This window comes from Diadema antillarum, unplaced genomic scaffold, assembly GCF_040938485.1.
Source record: "Diadema antillarum isolate AM-2024a unplaced genomic scaffold, OU_Dant_1.0 scf00000071, whole genome shotgun sequence".
Lineage (NCBI taxonomy): Eukaryota > Metazoa > Echinodermata > Echinoidea > Diadematoida > Diadematidae > Diadema > Diadema antillarum.
In genome coordinates, this window is record NW_027270960.1 from 9,654,109 (window position 1) to 9,677,892 (window position 23,784).

Below are 23,784 nucleotides of genomic sequence, written 5' to 3' on the forward strand. Positions count from 1 at the left end.
AGTTGGCTCGGTGATGTTTTGGCTATAGTTCTTTATTCCGCGAAGGTTCATTATTCCGAAGGTTTCTTTAGTCCAAAGGTTCGTTATTCCGAAGGTTCGTTATTCCGAAGATTCGTTATTCCGAAGGTTTGTTAATCCGAAAATGTGATAAGGTTTGTTATTCCGAAGGTTCATTAATCCGAAAATGAAATAAGGTTCGTTATTCCGAAGGTTCGTTAATCCGAAACTGAAACACAGCTCGTTATTCCGAAGGTTCGTTACGGACCCTATTTCATTGTCGGATCAACGAACCTTCGGAATAACGAACCCTATTTCATTTTCGGATTAACGAACCGTCGGAAAGACGAACCCTATTTCTTTTTCTTATGAACGAGCCTTCGGAATAACGAACCTTCGGAATAACGCCACAAATGTTCGGATTAACGAACCCTTTTTCATTTTCGGATTAACGAACCTCTAGGTATAGGGAATTTGTGTGTTTCGGATTAACAAACCTTCGGAATTACGAACCCTCGGAATAACGAACAGCACCCAATGTTTTGACGTGTGGCGGTGAAGTACTGGTATACCCCTTTAAAATTCTCGTCTCTTCTTCTAAAGGTCTCTTCTCGTTTAGCAGCCCTCCACCGGGAGAACAGTTACAATTAAGCTGGACCCATCTGAGAGTTGTTGAATTGATAGCCACAGTTTCCGCCGAGTACAGACAATTTCCAAAAATAATGTCAAGAGCACCAACTAGGAAATCCTCGAACAAATCTAGTTCGACAGGGATGGTATTACACCCTCCAACCCCTCCCCTCCGCTTCCCACCTCCTCTAGATACGCACAATGCATAATATGCCCGTTGAATAAATGTTTCTGTGAGCGACATAACTGCATGTGCTAACTTACAAAGCCGGCAATATGTGGGACTATGATGTCACGAATCATTACGACTTGGCGTAAAATGATTGCTTTTAGCTGTACATAGAATGAAAAAAGAAAAGAAAAGAAAAGAGCTTGACTCGGACACTTCAAAAGGCGTTGGACAGTACATGTCAAAGGCAATGATTTAAAACAACCCACGCCTACTCAGTAAGTAGGCCTAATAAGCGATATGAGGAAATTGAGGATTATCGAGTGTAATGGGGATCAAATATTTTTAAACAAGGTAGCTCTACTGTCATTTTAAGAACTGCATACTGTATAATTTATGCAGCAACTGCATGGGAATGCATATCCATCAACACAGGAATCACCAAAATTTTGGTCTGACTTTTTTTTTTGTCAGTCATAACGTGATTCTGTCACGTAAAAACCTCAACAACACCTATTTAGCTGGCAGCGTATGCATTCTAATCTATTGATAACCCCATCTTTACTTTCTGAATCCATTAACAATATGATAATTACGATAATATAAAACATGATTTTACCCAAGACTCGGGTAATATTAAATTTTAACAAAAAAAGAGTGATAACATTGTCTTAGGTTATCATTTTATGTCCATTATTACTGTGGTTGACATGGACCTGTTTTGGCGTATTATAGCGTTACGTGTGTCCACGAATATATTCTCGAGTGGGCAACAGAAAAAACTAACAAAAACGAAAATGAGTTCTACTCCTCACTAGGACAATCGATTATAATGTTTAAGAAATGAATGCCTCTCCCAAAGCATGAAACCAGGTGACTTGGGAGAAAGAAAAAAATCATGATCGAAAGATTCTTGAAAATTCGTTTCTCTCCAAACTTTGTACGATTTTTGTTTGCTGAACGCAAGAGACATTATGTGCATAGATGACGTAAATAGATCATCAACAATAAAAGGTATGCGTCATGTCATCATCGGTCATGTTTGATACACGTCATGATCTAACAGAACGCTTTTGGAACTATGCTAATCCTGGTTATAAGCGCGGTCACGAGCGAGAAAAAAACGACACAACAGGAGAACAGTCTCGTGTGACGTTACTATGGTTACCTTAAGCGATACACAATTCTTAGAGTTTGGAGGCGGGGGTAATCGTGTGTCCAACCCATTTAATAAATCCTGACCGATATTACCGACTAGATTGTGGTTCATTGTTTCCGAGTTGTTTGCGCAACATTGACGGGACTACGCCCTTAACTTTAAAACTCAGCTGACTATGTACTATCTTTACACCGATGTAGCGCTGTTGATACAAACCTTGATTTCGTTCGTGAAAATGAGACGTTTTAAAGTGGAAATCAATCTCCACACGCATTAATGGAAACTATAAGTCTTTTTATGTCTAAGGATATAAACCAGTGGTTCTTTTGTTCGTCACACAGGCTGTAATATCGCAACATATTAATAGTCCATGGTGATGGATAGTGTTGATGATTGTATTGACAATACTGACGGATGATTATGTAACTATGATCATCACGTCGTGTGCCCGGGAGAATGACACGGACGCATGCGATGCGCGTAAGTATACCGCGCGCTTCGCATATTGCGCTCGTGTCGTTCTGCCGCACACACGTTGGCAAAAACTAATACTGCTGTATTAAGCTCGTCATGATTACGATTACTGCAGAAAAGAATTGACAGTGATAATTCAAATGAGACAGGACGAGTTCTTGCGAGCGCCGAATGAAGAGAAAGACTCCGGGGAAAAAGATTAAATAGTAACTGGTGAGGTGAAGTTTCATTTTCAGTAAGAAGTGATTACATAAAAATCCTACTCACACTGCGGAGCAAATGGCCTTGGGGTTGCCCTTGCAGAACTCTGCCGTGCACTTCGGGCGACAGGTCTGAGCCTCCGGAGCCTGGTCGCTGCGTACGTCGGGTTGAATACCTGCGAGAAAGAATAGGATATTTCATTCCTCTCATTTTTCTGAGTAGGCCTACATGTATTCATACCAGGCTAACAAGTTTAATATATGCACACGTTAAGAACACACGTAACACATAGATTAGACCCCATCTCCCCCCCCCCCCCCCCCGCACAAATTACTTTCTATAAATCTGCGGAAATTCATACCAATTATTAAGACGAAATGAACAATAATTGTAAGCTTAATTCTCTTGTTGTTTATCAATGTTTATTCATCTATTCATTATTCATTCTTTCATTCTCTTTATAGATATTCATCCATTCATTTATCTATCTATAATCTATTCATCTATATACTTATTCATTCATTTGTTATCGTTCTTCGGGCATTAAGCGTATTTGTTATATCAATGCTGTTTAAGGGTGGAAAGTTTCATAACATTGTTACGCACTTTGTATGCATTTGAACACCCGCAGACGTAATGAGAGAGGTTATGAATTCACATGCCATGATACAATCTGGATTAAGGTGAACGACCTTTCACTCTTAGTTGGTAGTTGCCGGTAATAACATTTAACCCTTTCTGCGCCATGGACTTTGGACGGTGTGGACAATGCTATGTGGGATTTCTGCGCCAAACTGCCCTCAATGCGCACAAAGGGTTAATATTGACTCAGTATCCAGCGTATAAGGCAACCCACTTATAAATGAACATTTAGCAGTGTGTAGTGAGGATTTGTCTTTATTCATTTCTGTAGAGTTGTTGATGGGTTACGGAGGAGACAGTCATAAGGTCAAAGTACAAATAACTATTCATTGCATTCTGAAAACACAGGGCTTTGATAATTTATATCATTGGCCGTAATGGTGAGGCATTAGTGACCGATATTCATAAATTATATAGGGCCTACTCCATAGCCTCAAGATCTGACGATCGGGGATAGTTACATAACATCGACCTTTACATTCAATTATTCCGATAAGCCTCTACATGGACGATTTGATATTGTTAGATGCCTTCAAAATCAAGCGCTGTCGTAGCAATTTTGATTGTGTGTATTCAATGGCACCAGAATATCTCAGTAAGTTCTTGGTCAGGTACGCTCCCTCTCGTAATTTAAGATCAACTCAGAAAAATTTTCTCCAATGTCCTATTATCACAACAAAGTTTTATGGTGAGCGATCTTTTGCCCATGCTGCTCCCACACTGTGGAACGCTGTTCCGTGTTATATAAAAGAAGCTCCCACAGTGTTAAAGTTTAAAACTGCTCTCAAGACATTTCTGTTCAAAAAGTATTATGAATGAGTTTGGTTCTGCATTTATGGTACACATATTGTACACTGCATTTCTTCTTTCTACTTCATCCCTCTCCTTAAAGCGCATAGAGACACCACGGTAGTGATATGCGCTATATAAGCACTGTGTTATATATATATATATATATATATAATATATATATATATATATATATATATATGCGTCTTAAAAGTGAGCGCAATACACAACTTCAAATGTCCATCATGGATTTTATGTGACGACATTCAGCACAAGAAACAAGCCGGTGATCCATAGTACTATACCTATTTTAAAGATCACACAGCGTGTTCTATAATCATTCCATCTAATTCCCATTACGCTGAATTGAAATTGCTAATAACCAAGGGCAACTATAGTGTTGTATTGTAATTCATATATTTGAGAAATTATTACTCACTTTATGTCATGAGTTACTTGATGAGCATCAAAATCACATAAATTTGATTTGAGTGAAGTGCGAAATTAATCAGTCGCAATGAACACCAGGTAATTGTCTGGAATAATAGACTGGCCTAGATGATAAAAATTTCCTCGAAAGTTCAAAGGGGTCCTTTTGAAGTTAGACCCCCGAGCGTTGCTGTTTCAGTCAGTAATTTTATTCAAACACCAAAAAAAATCCTGTAAAAACGTAAATGGGAATGAATGTATAAATACATTTAATTTTCAAATCACAGAATGTATTCACTGTCGTACATAATAATTCCTGACCAATCATCCCTCCCCCTGGATTTTCAGAAAGGGGGTTAAGTACCCATAACTCAATACCATGACGTTCCTTACAGTGTATATGGACGTTTAATTCTATAGGTGCATATGTGTACGTTGACACTTTGATCGATGTTTCTTGTTGTGTTCTTCATTCTTCTTCTCTTTTTTTGCCTCCTGCTGCGTATCATTTTATTCAATTTGATAGAAAAAGTTCCACATTAGCACATAACCATTACTCTGCTCTGTCTCTTATATCTTTATTTTTCTTTTACCGATATGCCGTTCTTTCTACGTGATTTATGGTACGAAATGAAAAGAATTATTGCTGCTCCAAATTCTTTGTCTTTGTCTTTAGTTCTGGAGATTTCGTATAATACCCTTTAGAGCGCCAGTTCTATGAAAATGTGATAGCAGTGCATGGTACAGCAGTCGTAGACAACTTTTTCCGACAGTTTTGTGATCAGTTACTTTGGCATATTTGGGGTTAGTGCATACTATAGCAAAACAAAAAATCAAGCAAGCTTGCAGAATGTTTCATCTTGTGATTGGCATTAAGGCCAGAATTGCTGATGGCAAACTGATATTGTGAGTGTAATTTGTTTTCGTATCCAAAATGTTAGTATATCATTCATTGAGTTGGTAGTCTTTTGTCTGCCTAGGAGTGTGTGTTCTAGTTTTTTAATCTCCGTGAGGAACATTATATTTTGAGGACTGTTCTCTTGCAACAAAAATGCTATAAAAAGAAAAACGTAATTTCTTCCCCGATTGTTCATCTCCCTTCCCTCCTCAACCTGTTTCCCACCAAACATGGAGAGTCACTTGACCATGAAGTGAATAGTATCAGATGAATCAACGTGAGGGAAAAAAAATCTAGTGGTGAATTAAGCCACAATAAAAGTGCAACGGTTAACCTGGGGAAATCTGGGACACATGAAAGTTAGTCCAGAAAGAAAAAGTAAACTCTCACATGCACAACAGTGAAAGTTTGATCAAACTCAGATGAAAATTAGGGAAGTTGTGAAATTGTGAAGTTTTGTGAAATAAACAGTCAATAGTTATGGAAATAGTGAATTGATAATGCCATCCCTTCACAATTTGCCATTCGGGTATATACATAAAATCATAAAATTTCCAACTTTTTGATCAAATGCAATTATGTCCCAATCTCAAATCCTGATAATCTGACTGGTCATTATGTTGAAATTATTCAACCAGGAATAACATTATGTTTTATACTTTTAGACAAAAAAAAATGTAATTAACGTCATTGTTTGGTACACGATTAATGGAAACTGTGAGCAGATGACATCATCAGCTCACTCATTTACATATTCATATCAACTTTTCACGAAATGTTGTACAAATGTCAGTGAATCTTTAAAATTTCATTCCGATTTTCACTGTTGTGCTTTTCATATTTTACTCTTTCTTTTCAGACTAACTTTTAAGTGGTCTGCAATTCTCCTTTAAGAACTCCGCCCTCTTAGTCTTAATATTATGTAACAAGGCTAATTTCGGAGCACATACGACTGCGAGGTGTTTATTTTCTTCGAAAGGAACGGAAGAGATTTGTTTCTAGAACGTCTACGGATTTTTAAAGAGATTCTAGTCGGATGATTGTCATGTCGTCATATGCTGTGATCCAAGATTTAGTGTCAAATTTAAGAAGGCACTGCCCCCAAACATAACATACTGTATAGAATGAAATATAAAAAGTGCGTTATGGTTATCAGCACAATGTTGTGCTGTGCTTTGCCTGATAAGATATCAATCTAGACTAAGAACATGAAGAAATAAATTCATCCCCCAGAAAAGCTTGTTGTCGTCATGTGAATGACTTTATGATCTTCTATCAAAACTGCACATTAAAGCTACTTCACTACCACTAAAGACCGCATTTTGACATCGGTATAACCTGTCTGAAGTGGCAGCTGCCAATTATGTGCATTCTTTTTTTATCTATCCTGCAGTCTTGGCTTGATTTGAACACTTACGACCTTCTAGTCACTGTGTGTACATTAGGCATGGCGCCGTCGTAAATGTAGGCTGACGCGTCAAATACATTCGCGTCCATTTGGCACTAATTTGCGTTTACGACAATTTCTTCTCTTTACATCTTGAGCGTGATTCAGACACTGCTAATACGCACACATCATGGCTGCTTGTAGCGTGATGGGATGGTTGACAATTCTCTCGGTACACACATGGTATATCCCAAATTAACGACGTTAATCAGAGAGCTGTCACTAACGCAGAACTGACTCATGGAATACGTATCAAGATTTTTTGAGGTCAAAGTACATTTGGAGTTCAAGAGAAAGTCCATCCTGATATCATTTTGTTCCTTTGTATAAAAATAACAACAACAAATTGAGCTGCTCAACACAAGCATACAGGGTTGCCAATTTGTCTTGCTCTCTAAACTTTAACGATTTACATAACGTTTATGTTATGACATTGTGTCCGATTTTTTCTCAATTGTTTACTGATCTGCTTCTCATATTTTTTCTACTTTCATACGAAATAACTGACACAATTCTAAGTTGGACTTGTCCTTTAAATCTCAGAGGAGGCCACAGCTCTTGGAATGTTACACCTCGACTTTGATAAGTAGACCAAACTTAACGTTTCGTGTATTTTGTCCGATCCAAAAGCGAAATGGTGAAATATAACAAAACAAACCATCATACAAATATGGGACTTCAATATCAAAATCTTTACCCAAGCACAATATTGATAATGGTCAAATTTCTGGGAAAAATGTCCTAAACTTGTTTTTCAAAAGTATATGTGTTCGTTCAAAAAAAAAAAAAGGTTATTTACATAATGTATGTATAAACATATTTAGATAGATAGATAGATAGATAGATAGGTAGATAGATACATACATACATACGTTTCTTTCCTTTTTTTCTGACGGTTTCCACACACACAAGAAAGAATGATAAGTTACTATTATGAGGTGTGAACATCTTGCTTCTGTAAACAAGCAATAAAAAAAAATCAATTAAGTTGAAAATAAATGGAATATGTGGAATGGAATAAATACATCTATCGAATATTTTAAGCAAGAAAACTTCAGCCAAGTGAAACGACCAGCGGTGCACAATATTCTGCTAGACACATCTATACGCACACATAGTTTACTAGGGATACATTTAGAGGAATGTGATTACTTATCATCTGGTCAGGTTAAAACGTTTCGCAATATGGGAGTAAAGACAGCCACAGTGCTAAAAACAAAAATACGGGAAAATGAAGAAAAATGTTTGATATCTATTTTAAGGGAACACTGAGACAGATGGGGCAATTGGCACCTATATACCCCAAAGGCAGCCACATGCAAGACACGATTTCTTAAAGCGAGAGTTAGTAGTATAGAGAGGGAAAGGCAGTAAGGAACAATAAGAGGAGGAGGAGGAGGAGGTGGAGAATGGGTGGTGGAGAGACGTTCATGTCTCCCCTAGCATGCCTAGATGTACGCAGCGGCTATAAAACAAATATACGATTCCCGGTTCGCCATGACAAATCTCCTCCACCAACTCTTTGCCGGGCCCGGGAAAGTTGACATAAACACGCGCTCTCGGGACATCGATATTGTTTCCGCGTCGTCATCTCTGATGCCACTGACGGTTCACGGGTCAGAGGAAAAATTGCGATACACCGATTTATTTATTGTTTTGCACGCCTTTGAACTCGCCGGTTGCAGCATGCAAGGAAAAAAAAAAGAAGAAAAGGAGAATAAAAGAAAGAATTACAGTGGAAAAGGCAAATACATATACATGTATAACTGCAGTGCTATAGCGTCAGGGGCACTTTGTCATGAACGCGCCATTTGCTGTACAAACCCCGTCACCATCAGCTTCCAAGAAAGATTAAACGAAGCAGAAAGTCGGTGTGCGAAAACGGGATAAACAAAAGCTTTTCAGGTCTAAACGATTCCCGTTGATGCACATGACCAAAGTTCAAATTAAAACGAACTCGATCTTGCAGATTATGTTATTTCACACCCCCATAAATAATCAGTTTCTCTTTCGCCATATGTTTTGTGTGGCACTGAGAGTAAGGGATGCTCGCTCGTTTACTTTATTCTTGGAAGATGTACAAAAGGCACCTTTTCTTTAAAAGTCAATTCTTCTTTGAATACAAAATATCTACTTGAAAAAAAATGTCATCGTATTTTGGCTGGTGTTGCACTATTTCTAAAGAGTTAGATTATTACCACATAATCATTTAAAAGTTCTTAATTGTATCAGATGTTACATGTCTGTAATTTTGTCATTGACATCGTGAGAAGGCAATAAAAGCCTGAAATATTGTCTTGTTTCAAAAAGAAATAAAATGTTGCTGCTAAACTAAAAGATAAAAGATACTATACCTCACATCTCAATGATAAATCAGAATACAAGGCGCTGAGAGGTATTATCTTGGTAGTTTTCAGTTAGTTTCCATGAGGTATCACCGTTGCTTTGATGTGAAGAGTATGTATAACTCAGCAGCTATTCTTATCATTGACACATTTATGAAACTCCGTCTGAAATTTACAGTAGGCAGGTAGGCACAGTCGTTAGGAAAATCTACTATTGTCTACGACCATTCCAATCCCATACTAACTATATTCATTCATGAGGAACCATTATCGTAAGTACATGTCGGTTTTATTGGAGAGCAATGCAATATGCTTTCTTGTAAATACTTTCGATAAATACTGTTCGATTTGTTCAAATTCTTGTATAACAAAGACTTTTAATTTTGTAACTAATGCATTTCAAAAGCGCCTTTACCACAAATAACAGGAGAGTTAAAACAATTAGATGTATTTCATCGTGGAGGATGTCTGCTTGTTTGATTCGACGTATATGACTGCGCCTTGAAGTCCATGTTAAAACGCCATTAATCATAATCGTGGGATTTATCAAAAGTGATTACATATCTCCCTAAAATTATGACGGTTGTGATTGTGAATTAAGAGCTCCCGAAGACCTCAGTGAAAGGAACCTTATTGAATCCCAAGCGGCTATTAAACTTTTAATCCTTTATTTTTTTCAGTCGATCGAAGTTTTAATTTTCTTATGATTATTCCTCATTTTGAAATATTTTCCTGCCCTACAGTGGATATTCATGAAGTACCAAATAATATTTTTACTGTTATTTTCATTCTGCCTTTTTTATTTTCGATTTTGTAGCATATTTTCCAGAAAATATTTTGGCTGGTGAATTTGACCGTTTGAAGGTCGTAGCGAGTGTAGTGATGAAAAATGAATCGCAAGCCTGGTAGCTCTTTGATTCAATTCCGCCGGGCTTAGAAGCGCGCATTCGCATTTGGGAAGGCATCCATTCCCATTCGTAGAAGCCCCCTCCTCAAGTGTTTGCCTAAAGACGAGCCACTACTTGAGGAGAGAAACAAATAGGTCTTTTTAGTCGCAGGTCGGCGGAGAAAAGACGGAAACCACGTCCGAATTCTGTCACCACCAATAAGGTAAACATATTCTTGGAAGCCTTAAACAAACGACCAAAAATAACGACAACACGAAGGCCCAAATTGACAGATATCTTGCATGAGATACGCATCTGAATGTGATGCAAACACGTGCAATGAAAAGATGTACGAAAAAATCGGTTGGTTTTGCAAATCACTATATCCCTAGTCTCAATGAGGTGAATAGATCATAGTGTCAATTAACAACTGCTTTAGATTACTTAGCATTGAGAGTTTCCTCTGCATCTTGAATGATTTCATTTGTTTTCGTCACTGTTCAGTTCTCTTTGTTCAGCGTTTTGATACAATTCTAAGGTGATCGATTAAACATTGATTAAAGATAGCAAACGCTGCTCCTACAAAGATTTTGTTTTCGTCAATATGTTTTTAAATACAAGTTTATAGTCATGAGCATAGATTAATCACGTACCTCTGGAGAAAATAGAAATCCGAAAGCCCTTGATCTGGCTATTTGGAGGAAATAATCTAATATGGAAAGGATAACGCAGAACAACAAATGTTTTTCTTTGGACAAGAAAGTCATTAATCTAATTTCCGCATGTCGATAATGAAAATAGCCAGTCGGATTATGCTTCGTCACTGTTGCACATGCATGCTTTTGCCAAGTGAATTTCCACCCGACTATTTTAATTCGACAGTTTGGGAATAACCTTAAATGTTTTTGTCTCCGCCCCACCGGTTAAATAATCTTATAATGGCATGGATTCCTATTTGCAAAGCCTAACAGAGCACTTCTAGCAGCAACTAAATCTTGACAATGGCACAAGGCTTGACATGACTTTGTGTTTTAGTGACTGCTATCTCGATGCAATAGCGAAAACTGGAAGGAAACATTGAATTAAATTGAATTGTTTTACATGCCTCCCCCCAAAAAAACAAAAACAAAACAAAAACAAAACCAAACAATTGCTGTTTTACCGCGCAACCAACGGCTTCCGAGGGATTTGGAGGGGACTTTAGTACGTTGCCCAGGGGCATAACGGCTGCAGCCAGGGGAATCGAATCAGGGAACTAGTGATTGAGATATCCACCATGTCCACTGAACCACGACAGCTCCGCGACATCATAAATGTGATCGATATCGATATTTCGTGCCAACACCAAGAACACAAATTGTCGGTGTATAGATACAGGTTTTCATCGGAGGATCCCTCCACGCAGCTTTCAGTAATGCTATTATTTTTGCTTCTCTTTCTTTGAGTAAATCAGTAATAAGGGTGCGATCCCGTTGTCTCATTATATAAAGTATTTTCTTTTATATTAAATAGGGCCTACTCGTTTGAATTCCGTAGGAGTAGGCTCGATACAACATCCCTTTATGTTGATTTCTCCTCAACATCCACCTGATACATTCACTCTTTTAAATTCACTCGTGATTCACTAGGATAACATAATCCTGTCCAGTTTGTTCTAATATGGCAGTACAAGTATAATCTTTTTCTTCTCTTATTTTTAGAACTATAAGTGTTGATTTTTTTTTAAATACTGAAAATAACCCCAGAAACCCTGACAGGAAGGATATAGTTATAATGTGCGATGATAATTCATAACATAGGCCTACATCTATAGATAGATAGGTATCATATATTTGTAAGTAGATATCTGATAACTAAACAAACTTGAGAGAACACATAAAGATACACAAAAGGCTTCATACAATGAATCGACGTGAGGATAAAAGTAACGAGAACGTCAACGCAATTATCGAACTTTTAAATTATTCTCGTGTTGACATGTGCATCCACAACATACCCTCACAGATGCTTATCTCTCGAGTTAAAAGAACAAAACCAAACCAAACCTGTACAATGATAAAGCCTTTTTTAAAAAATAATGCGTATATTTCTATTGATATCATGTGGCATGATAACTCGTCTCTAATATTCTAGTCTCTATCAAGAGTTGAAAAAAAAACATGTTCATTCCTGACTGACAAAAAGGAGAGGAATCATTAAGTCATTAAAAAGAGAAAGTCATGTTTCTGTTATTTCTGCCGCTAAAGAGTACTAAATATTCGTGGCAAAGACGTCACGTCAGTTAGACACAGTTGTGCCATCATGGGGTCATGCCTTCTTGGAGGAAGTATTAAATACGCTGCTTCATTGAGCAAACGATAATATTAGGAAGCAGTAAACATGTTTGTATGCAATGCATGATGACCGTGGGGTGTAGCAATTGGGGTTGATTGAAATTAAGGAGCTTCCTGAATGCGCTTGACCGCTGCGTCATTAATCCGCACCCCTGCTCCACCCCTCCAGCCGATGGTGGGAGGGGGAGGGGGAGGGGGAGGGTGGGACGCATTGACCGTATTACAATGTCCTCCGCCTGTCACTGTTCTCTGCCAAGCCAAGCCATATAGTGAAGCAGGAAAGAAGAATCAATTTGATACGTTGCCAAAACCTTCCGCAGCGATCGTATTATACGATTAATGATGGATCGGCGTTAAATGGATAACAAATCTCTGTTTGGTTTGTTATTCAGTTTGTTTGTTTGTGTGTCTGTTTGTGGTAAAGATTTAATTTCTTCACTGAGTGGTCAAAAAAGAAATCATACTTTCTGGCTATAGTACAGCAGAAAGAAAATCATATATATATGTATATATGTATATATATATATATATATATATATATATATATATATATATATTTATAAACATTACATTTGTTTTTAAACGTCTTTTTGCTGTAAGTTTCGACTCTTCAAATATAATGTTATTATGCTAAGTATCAATTGCAATATGTTCTCGTGGCGATTAGAATGTTCACATGCAAATACAATTATTGCAATTCACTTCAATTCAGTTGTAGTGACCTTAAATAAGTAAAATTACAACTACCTTAAGTAATTCCAAGTACTTTACACCATAGTTTGATGTTGCACAGATGCTTTTTCACAGAGGCCAATTTGATTTTCTCCCCCCCCCCCCCTCCATTTCTGTCGTAATCTATCATCTTACCCTGGAACTGGTCCGAAAAGATGTTTAACAATAGTTTGGATGTAGATCAATTGAATGATATATTTATACGTTCGTTTTGCTTTTCACCATGCATGCAGATGCACGGCTGATTTAGGTTTCTACGAGAGAGCGTGTGTGTGTCTGTGTGTGTTGAGAGATTCATTTACATGCGAAATAATCATATTGTCAAAAAATATAAAAACATTTAGGTTTTATTTCCGCCCCACCTGTTACCACTGTCATCCAGTTCTAATTTGTTGTTTGTTTGACCTGGATCAACGCGCTTTTGTTCGTCGTCAAAAGCCAACTGTATAACCAGTTGCCAACACGCAAGTATCCAGAAAAAGTGTCGAGCATTCTGCCTTGTAGTTCATATCAAGGAGGTACTAGGCCTAGCTGTACCTCCTTGTTCATATGCAACCAGTCTTTGTATATGTAATCGATCATCAAAGGGAGCGGTAGTAGCCCAAATGATGCACTAACTTTGAAATTTCGTGAAACTTTGCCAGTAGTTAAGATCAGGATGGCTTGTGTGACACTGAAACTATCCAATGGAAATTATCAAATAACTCAATTTCTAATGCATTTATTCCACTAACCGCCCTAAGAGGAACGTGCTGGCACCACTGTTCACTTGTGTAGGATAGGGACGTTTGTTTTTAAAGGGGTACAACCCGAATTGTCGTGTTGATTGAGTTAATGCAAAAATATGAACAGAACACATCAATGAAGTTTGAGGACTAGAACAAATCGTGATGTCACAGTATGCCTGCGATATGAGGACAATAGAAAGAAAATTTCACAAAATTTCACTTTTTAATGAAAAGTACACATTCTCTCCGCTTGCTCCTGACATATAAAGGTAAAATCATTCCTCCTGCCTTCTGACAGAGGTAAGTCAATTCTTCTTTCATTATGCTAAAAATGACAAGTGGAATTCTCTTTATATATTCTTTACATCGTTTTCCTTCGGTGACATCACGAATTGTAGTCTTCTTATCCAGCGATGGTGGATCCGAAACTTTCAAACTTCGCAACTTTTGGACGGATTTTCCGATTTCCCCAACCTTCACTGATCCACAGATACATAACTTTGGGTATCATCCTCCTTTCACGTTATATCGCTTTTTAGATGATGTAAACTGAAGACCCGTAATCATTATGATTGCAGATTATTGATAAGAAAAATAGTTTTAGTGAGTGTTCCGCCAATAATAAATGAGTTGAATTCTAGTTGTAGGTGCGTACATCCTTAGGCCGAGCATTATACCCAAGATATCCCTCTCTGTTCATTTGGATGCTCAAAAAGGATAAGAATGACAGCAGAACCCTTACAGAAGAAGTAGTCAAGAATAAAGTTAAAAACCAATACTAATCGAGTTCATATAGTTGCTACAGTATCACTTCCAAATTGGTCAGAGTTGTAAATCAAGTGCCTAATCCATGTAATCCGTATCTATTACTAGCTATGTTTGGTCCTTTGTTTCTTTCCTTCCTTTTTTTTTTCTTTCTGGAGCAAAATGATGATAGATTTTCAAGGATACATTAGCTCATAGAGGAAGTCGTTTTGAATTCAGCTGTTCCTTTCTGACAGGTGATAAGCGCTGTACCGAGAAAAGGCATACACATAGTTTGACTCTTCCGTATATCATTTGATATACCCTACTACACCCGTCATAATCATAAGTGTTTAAAAACGACCTCGATGGTCATGTGACCGAATATCTCTTGCGAAATTTTCGTCATTTCCTTTCTAAACAAATTGACTACCAATCAGTGATCACAAACATGAGTTTGCAGGAACATTTTGGCATGTTTTGTCAAGGATATAGGTAAGAACATGATATCTTACATAATATTAGAAACTTGGAGAGAATAACGGTTCGCCTGCAAAGTAGATCAAATAAGTGTACCACGCGAGTGAGATGTCACAATCATAAATGTATTACCTTTGCAATCATTCAAAGATGTCAATAGGATACCACGCAAGTTCATCCATTGACATTAAAGCGGCGCACCGTTGCGCTCACCTCACTCGCTTTAAGTTTTACTGTGATGTTAATAATGATTATATTAACAATCAAAAGAATATAAAAGTCTCATTTCCCGTGGGCAGCCTCTTCACTTTTACCACTTCAAGGGGATCTTGCAATTCTTATGACGCCAGTATTGCCAGGCATCCGTTTATCACGTTTATAAACCAAGGATTTTGGTGGCTCTGTCGAGCAGGGTTCGAACTCGCGATCTCATCTCTGTCGCTGCACCCTCTGCTCTTTATGGAATCAAGAAGAGAGATTGAACCGTTTTAAATCTGTCTAATTGTACACTCAACCCATTTCCACATGGGTGCCTATATACACATAAGGAGAGTGCACTTTAACGTCTTAGGTTTTCTATACTTCATTCATCTCTTCTTGTCACCGTTTTACTTTCGAAGTTCTTCCTCTTTTCACGGATATGTAAGATAGATATTTACAGAACGTTGTTCATTAGCATGCTTGTCACTGTTTGAGGTACTGTCCACTAGTCAACGAATGGCGGTGACGTCTCCCCCACCCCACCCCCACCCCTCTGCTGCATACGCCAGAGGCTTGCGTTTGCGTCTGCGCACGACTAAACGACAACGATGCAGATTTTATATTCTGCCACGCATTATGACAGCAATTTCTCGACATGTTCATCATCTCGATACTTTTTGATGGCTGCTCACTCTGGGCCTAACAGGAAACTTGCTGTTCAAACTGAAAGGAATAGACGTATTGTGTATCGATCGCTCATAAAACAGTGCCCATAGGGATTGCGTAACTTACACTTTAAATTTCAAACTCATCAATTTCTGATATTTCCTCATCGGAAATGGCATGAAAAGGGGTCAGTTTGTGAAGGGGGAAGTTTGTGAACTCATCTCCTATTAGAGCTAGTCATTTAGAAGTTGTGACGTCATGCAACCGAAGCGAGAGACTGACTTATTTATGATAACGTCGTGTCAAGCCGTTGACCTTTGGGGTTACGTCGAGTTATCACCAATTATGACACTACGAAGTGATAGGCTGAAGATTCTAAATGTTATCAAATAATGCTCCTTTCTTTTCATACTATACAGAACCGAGATATTCCCTTTTCTTGGATTTTTGAATTTCATTAAGATGCTCTTCAAAACAAGGCGGGCTCACCTTCTCAAACACATGTAAGGGCACCTCCGGTTAAAGTGGGGGCGCCTCCTGTTAAAGTGGTGCGTCTTCTGGCGGAAAATTGGCGTACCCGCATTTAGAACAGAGATTTGCCAGTTGCGGCGTAACACCGGTTTACAACGCGTGTCATGCAGAAAGTAATGACAAAAAATCAATGCTCCACCCCCTGACTGTGACTATATTAGGATTCGGCGGGGAAAACACCGCCTCTATAAGAGTCAAACCCAGCGAAAACAAGCATTAGATTGCATCGATCCAGCTGCTCGGAGGAGCGAAAAAAGTTCGTTGGTTTCTTTTCTTAACGTCTAATTGGCTGGCTGACATGTTTTCCTCCTTCCCCCCAGGCCTGATTATACGCTATTATTGATTAATATGAAATCTTCTTCGGAGCATTGCGTCGCTGTACTCGCACAGTTGTATTTCTCCTTCTTCCCGTATATAGAACTGCTTTCGCCCTTTTCGTGCACTCTCTTGCTCTTTATTCATAGGTTTTCTGTCAAGATAAGTTGTATGTGTAGTGTTGCTAGAACCGTGAAATAAGACAATGGTAAGAGGTGATACGTAGATGTTCATATACGCATTCGAGGTTTTTAAGATTTCTTTTGCTATTACAATCTAGTTTTATTAAAATAGATCGCACAGGACTGGTGTGGCCTTTTCCGTTGCCTGTTTCATGTAGTCATTTTGTCTTGATTTGGGGAACGAAAAAGAAAAATGTGTTGATGCAATTATCAGAGTCAATATATTTAAAGTGGTAATCCACAACGTATTCTAATTGAATGTAACAGGGTAAAATTAGACAAACAAGATTGTAAAGTTTAATAAAAATTGTCATAAGTCATAACCACGGGACACATTAATTGAGGTGATGGCGTCATTAACTCACAAATTCACTATCATCGTGTATAAAACTATGTCTACATTTATAAAAAACATGTTTTTGGTCGATCACTTTGCAATACAACCCCCTCCCTCCTCATAAAAAGGAGGAAAACGCTCACTCCTACGTTATTCAAAACATGATAAAAATTGTGTGGACGATGTTATTTTCTCGTGTTATTTCATGTCAAAAAGACTTAGCGACGATTAATGTGTATGTCAGTGAGATGCGTAGTCGTCATGCGTAGTGCTTGCTGATCTACTATTCGTGAAACTTTCGTATTTCATAATTGAACTGTTTTAGGTACTATATGGGCCTCGTTTTGACTCTGTTAATTGCAAGCAACGCGGACATGGCGTAGAAATGGATTTACTGGACCTGCAGAAATCAAGGTTCCTCAGGGGTATGACGTCATGCTAAGTTCATATCACTTCTATGATTTCCGGGCGTCGTGAATCGAGGGAACAGGTAGTAACACAGGGGCCGCATAATTTTTGATGTTTGAGGCTAGCTGGGCCAAAGGGGGAAGGGGAGGCAGGGTTTGGCTCAACGCTCTTGGTGGCGTCAAGGAGCAGACCACCACCCCCCCCCCCCCTCCCCACCCAGAAGAAATTCCTCGATAACTCGTGGGTTCGAATGGCGTCGTCAGGTGTCGAGGTTTTTCATTTTGAGTGTTTTTTATTGTTAAAGTTGTATGTTGTATTGCTTAAGTTGTATGTGGGCTGTAGGGTATCCCCCCTCCCCCCCCCCCCCCGGTTCTGCAGCCCATGTAAGGGGAAGATGTAGACGAAGAAACTGACGAGGAAAATGACCTCACTCTCCATTGCTGAGTAAAACTGGATCATGGTTCCTCACATCTAAGATCATGACGAGACAAGAAAGAAGTGATACGTCATCACTTGGCCCCTTCATGTTGTGAATGACGCTTGTCTGTTGGGGCAGATTGACAATTGAGTTTTACATGTGTATTCCTCCATGATCGAATTATCACAAGGCTAAAACCATTTCATATCATGCGACTCAAGCGCACACTTCTCTTAGCCTACCTTTCAGACAGTGGGTTGTTATTTCAACACTTATTAGCCTGAGTGCAGGGACTGCATGGCATGCATTAGACGTCAGAAAATCTGGATTGACATTCCAATCATGCGCGTAAGGGGAATGAAACGTATAACGTAAGATCAATTCATATACCTTTTGAATTGCTGAGTGGGAGGAAAGCAAGTTTACAGCCTGAAAGTTAGACTAGTGTATTCTATATTGAGCTTCTTATCTAAAAATGCACGAGGACTTTTTTGATCGCACCAGAAGCGCCCATCAGAAATTATCTGAGAGGAAAATTTAAGAAGTATAAAGAAAAAAAAAAACACCCACTATAATTCCTTCCACCCTAAAGAAAAAACAAACAAACAACAAGTTAAAAACCCAACTTTTGTTGTCACATATATGCCGTATTTTACTTCCCTTTGTTTCCAAAAGGGCCGAGGGAGGAACTTTTCTGCATTTAACGAAAGTGACGTCACACCCACGTGATCAAGACACCTTGTTAGTACTATACTAATCGGATGACGTGTTAAATGACATTCTCTGACATTCACACTGTCGCGACTTTTTAAAAGCTTGTCCGCTTCTCTCTCGAAATTTGATCTGACGAGTTTGGTTGTTTGGTCGTCACTCACATGATTCGTCCCCAGGTATACTTTCCTGAAATATCGAGGGTTCTCAACGCACAATCACCTATTGGGAGCTATCATCCGAGTTTGCTGAACATGTTGGAAACGCAAATAATCATTATTTTTACCAATGACTGTAAAGACCGAAGTGGACATGTCATAACTCAATAGATTGCGTTTGATATGTTTGTTTGTTTACTTGCTTGCTTGTGTGCTTGCCTTGATAGGGAAAATGTAGACCTGTTTCACTACTCCATTTTCAGTAAATATTCAACATAATATCTAAAGTGAAGACTTACTCAATTACAGAGACGAATCAAATTCTTGTATAGCAATTTCCTTATTCGTCATTAAAGTCTGCATCCGAAGTTGCATATACTCCCGTTTTAACACGTTAATTTTAGCACTCCTCTTATTTCATTCACCCTGCCATGCAATGTGAAACGCAGTTATACACCAAATGTGATGATGCGAACGATGAGGATATTCGCATATATTAAACGCTCACCCAAATTTTGAAGAAGCAAAGTCTCTTTTCTTTTCTTAGAAAACAAAATAATCCATTCACTTTCTTGATGTCATATACTCTGAAGTTAAAAACACCAGTGAGTGTGTGTGGGTCTGTCTGTCTGTCTGTCTGTCTGTGTGGTTGTGTGCATATGTATCCATGCAAGTGTTTAGATTTATTTTACAATATGAATCTCTATTTGTTAACTATCGTTTATCATTCGTACATTGTTTACCTCTCGCACATTCTAGTGTACATATAACGCCTATGATATAATTCCTGATTCACTCTGTGTTATGTTTCGCGGCGGAAGAAAAATGAGAATGAAAATAAATGAATTGAACCGAACTGAGCAAGCTACGTCGTGCAGGGCAGATGGCTTTAAATAAGTTTCTCCAAAGGGCTTTACCTCCGTGGTGACTGCAAGAGACTCGAACCAGGGATAACAACTGAGAATGTGTGGTCATATCCACTGGGCCACATCGGCTCTCGAAAGTTAAAAGTGCAAATCGTGTTTGAGTGTTTTCGTATTCTCGCCAAGCCAGACATGATATCAAAGTGGCAGATTTCTAAACGAGGAAGACGGGAGTTCGACGTGTGGCGAATGCATCCGTTATTATCATGCAAGATAGGCCTACGTTACGTACAGGAAGACGAATATCATCAAATGAAATCTAATCGACTGATCTCGCAATGGCAGAGATTAGAATCAGATAGAATTAGATGAGATGTCAAAAACTTTGGATTCGTTAGAAAGCAGGGAATTTCGCGATTAAAGCAAGGTCGCGTGATGAGCAACGAACCAATCCCGTGACGAGATATTGATCACGTTGCGAGTAACTAATGAATCAGTTACTGGTTACAAGACTCAAAATATTAATACGGAAACACCACTTGGGAATGCACAACTAATGAAATGAAATATTTTTGTAATTTCTATTTCATTTTCGCTTAACATGCTCACATAGGAAACGGAAAAAAATAGTATTTGCCTTCTTCTTTAAGTGGGATGTTCAGAAGATTCGTTAAGTTTCCTGACGACGCTGTACACGGACAGCGCCGTATACAGGAATGCTCGGTAATACATGTTCCTGGATTTTTGTTACTCTGTGTATCAGTGCATATCTTTTTCTCTCTCTCTAGGCAAGTAAACGAACTATCCATCTATACATTCATGATCTTATGCTGACAGTGCATCCACTCAAAATGACGAATCCATGTTTTGTATAACCGGAAATACGGAACATACCCTCCTCGTCACAGAGCCAGAAGGTTAAGGAAAAGTATACCTATCTTATCGAACATGACTGTCATCTTATCTCTTATCAGCATTAACTAATCTAAGGTTGGCGGAATTCGATGATATCTTCTCTGATTTCAATGTAGACCATAATTAGCACATCACGGTATCTTTTGACCCTAGCTTCCAACCTCAATTTAACACAAATTCGTGGACGTGTTTCCGGTCTCACGAGATACACTCCACCAAAAACCAAACTAGGACACGATCCCCCCTTCTCTCCCTTTTCCTCTCTTCCGCCCCCCCCCCCCCTTCTCCCTCTCTTTTTCTCTCTGTTGACATGCGTTCACGCGGGAAACATCTTAGCTAGCTCGCTTTCCCTTCTATAAGTGTAAGAGTTTGTATCAAATTGTCCGAAATTCTTTATCTTTATCACAGCAGCATGTTAAAAAATGCCTCTTGATAAAAGCACTGGACCTAAAAAGGGGCATTCCATTGACTTTCTGTGTATATTCCCTGTGTGTTAACGACGTCTAAACGGTATGTTGAGCAAAAACTACTAAAAATGATCTCGTCTAGCGAAAATGTAATGCGCAAATGAATCAATGCAATTTTTAGTGCTGCTGATATCGTTTAACTTTGTAAGAAAGTGACAAATCATTTTCCGTGTCTTTTGACCAATTAAAAGATACCATGACATACGAGAACTTACCGAGTTTCGTCGACCTAAAGACAGTTTACTGATATATGCTCTGATAATGACGATGCTATTATCACTTACTCGGAAGAAAAGATTACGGATCTGGTTGGGGTGGTGTAAGAACACCCCCCCCCCCCCCACACACACACACACACATACGACTAGACTTCATGTCATGAACCACGGAAGTTCAATCATATCAGAGGCTATTATCCTCGTCAAGCGTTTTTTTTTTAAATAAATGATATTATGATGATGGTTTCTTGTATTTCTGTTATATTCAGAGTTGCTTAATTTGTCTTCTGAAAGGCAGGTACAAGAGATCCTGTGTTTGCATATATGCATAAAATAACAACTGCTCGTTTTCATTTTACACTTTAATGGAACAATGCTGGATGTTTGAACTAATCGTTTATCTGTTTCAACTGTTAGATTCAAATGATATTGTACTCAATTATTTCGTTCAATTGACTTTTATCACATTTATGTATGAAAAGGAAATTCGGAAATAAAATCAATCATCAATCAATCAATCAGTCAATCAATCAATCAATCTAATCAGGGAGGTGAGCCTGAATGAACTCATGGTATATCGCACGTTACGGTATTCTTCCATCCACAACTTTACCACCCTACAACTATAAACACACGATCACACACATACATACACACATATGCATACTTAAAAGACTCCGCCGCATGGAGGACAACACTGTATGTAAAGAACCCGATGGTTCAAGCATATCATCAAGACGGTGCTGTGGTGCTTCACCATCTACACACTGAGAATGTAGACATGCCAATCCGGCCCATATACCTTAATCTGGTCGTAACGGACATCTGAAGGTTGACTACTTCATGTCAAGTGTTTTAGTTATACTGCAGATAAGTTATGGCAACATTACCCATAACAGAAGAGGTAACAACTTTAGACAGAGATAGGATAGAAAGAATGCACAAAAAGAATATTGTCATACGAGACGGACAACTGTACCCATATGATAGAGACTGAGATCACACATAGGAATCAGAAGTTCACTACAGTACATCGGTGGTGCAGTGCTCATCGAAATCTTAAAATTTAAAACTGTGCAAAGCTTACTCTTAGAGCATCGAGTAATTTAGTTAAATATGAGATTACTTTATGCATGAAAAACAAAACCATAGATTACAGAGACATAGGGTTCAATGCACACTCGTGAGCCGGAAAACTGAAAGAGAAGAACGAGTTTGTGAAAAACTTCAGATGGGTAATAGTCCCACTTACTTATTCTCCTGCAAACTCCCTGTGGCGTCGTGTTCGCGTGACCTTGATCCGAATCTGGGACGCACTCCGTACCCTGGTCGCATCGTCCCAGATAATTCCACTTGCCGCCGCATCGCTCCCCTTCAATCTTGGCACATCTCGGGCAACAGTTGCACACTCCCAGGGTGACTCCGCCCTTGCAGGTGAGCTTTGAAGCCTTCCGGGGACTGCAATGCAGCCGATCGCAGGGCGGACAGTTCAAGCGGGTGAGGTCCTCGGTGCCACGCCTAACTATCCTGTGTAGATCCTCGAGGTCCTGCAATAGTTCCTCCTCCGTCAACTCCAGTTTCTCCAGCTCCGTGGTGCTGCTGCCTCCTCCATCTCCACCTTGTCCACCGCTACTGTGCCTTGAGTCACCTAGAGTGATGGCGATAGATCCGAAAATGGACAGAACAAGAACGGGGAATAAACTTTGGATTCCTGATAGATACATGGTGAAGGACCGAAACGATCTCTAAGAATACGCTCCACCCGAGTGAGAAAGTCTAACAACCCCACCCGATGGCGGTGTCGAATGTCAGGCCGTGCTACCACAGTGGCTTCCTTGGACTCCGGGCGAGTTTCATTCACACAGCGCTCCTCACAATATTGGCGTAGGGAGGTGATGAGTAACGTTTTTCAACGCCTTTGTTTAACGACGTCCAGAAGTCAGACAAACTTCAAATAAGTAGAGTCAATATTTGAGTTCGAAAGTGACACGCCGTGTCCGCGGCTTTATTCAGCCCCCTCTGGTGTGCTGACCCACCGGATGAAGAGAGGACGGCCTGATTGACAAGCAAAGGAGTTTTGTTTTGATCTTCTTCTTTTTCCTTTAAAGTGCCCCCTTTTTTCAGATCCCGTGTTGATGGGAGGATGAGGAGGGAAGAGAATGAAGAGATGAACGCATCGCGATTACGAACTCCAGAAACAAGAACTCCAGCACGTACTATGTGTAATGGCGAGGAGCGGTATAAATGAATAACGCGAAGTTCAACAGGTGAGAAGTGCCAACATTCCAGAGCAAATTTGATTATTGCACT

The 23,784-nt window shown here is 39.0% G+C and overlaps 1 protein-coding gene across 1 annotated transcript in view; it reads right to left on the reverse strand.

Moving 5' to 3' along the window:
- The window catches only part of LOC139717065 (uncharacterized), a 64,650-nt gene extending 41,452 nt beyond the window's left edge, over nucleotides 1-23,198 (reverse strand). Inside the window, exons 1-2 of the mRNA XM_071628574.1 lie at nucleotides 22,727-23,198; nucleotides 2,697-2,805 (exon numbers count right to left, since the gene is read on the reverse strand). Coding sequence (XP_071484675.1) covers nucleotides 2,697-2,805; nucleotides 22,727-23,198 — 581 coding nt within the window. The remainder of the gene's footprint in view (nucleotides 1-2,696; nucleotides 2,806-22,726) is intronic.
- Nucleotides 23,199-23,784: the final 586 nt, after the last annotated feature.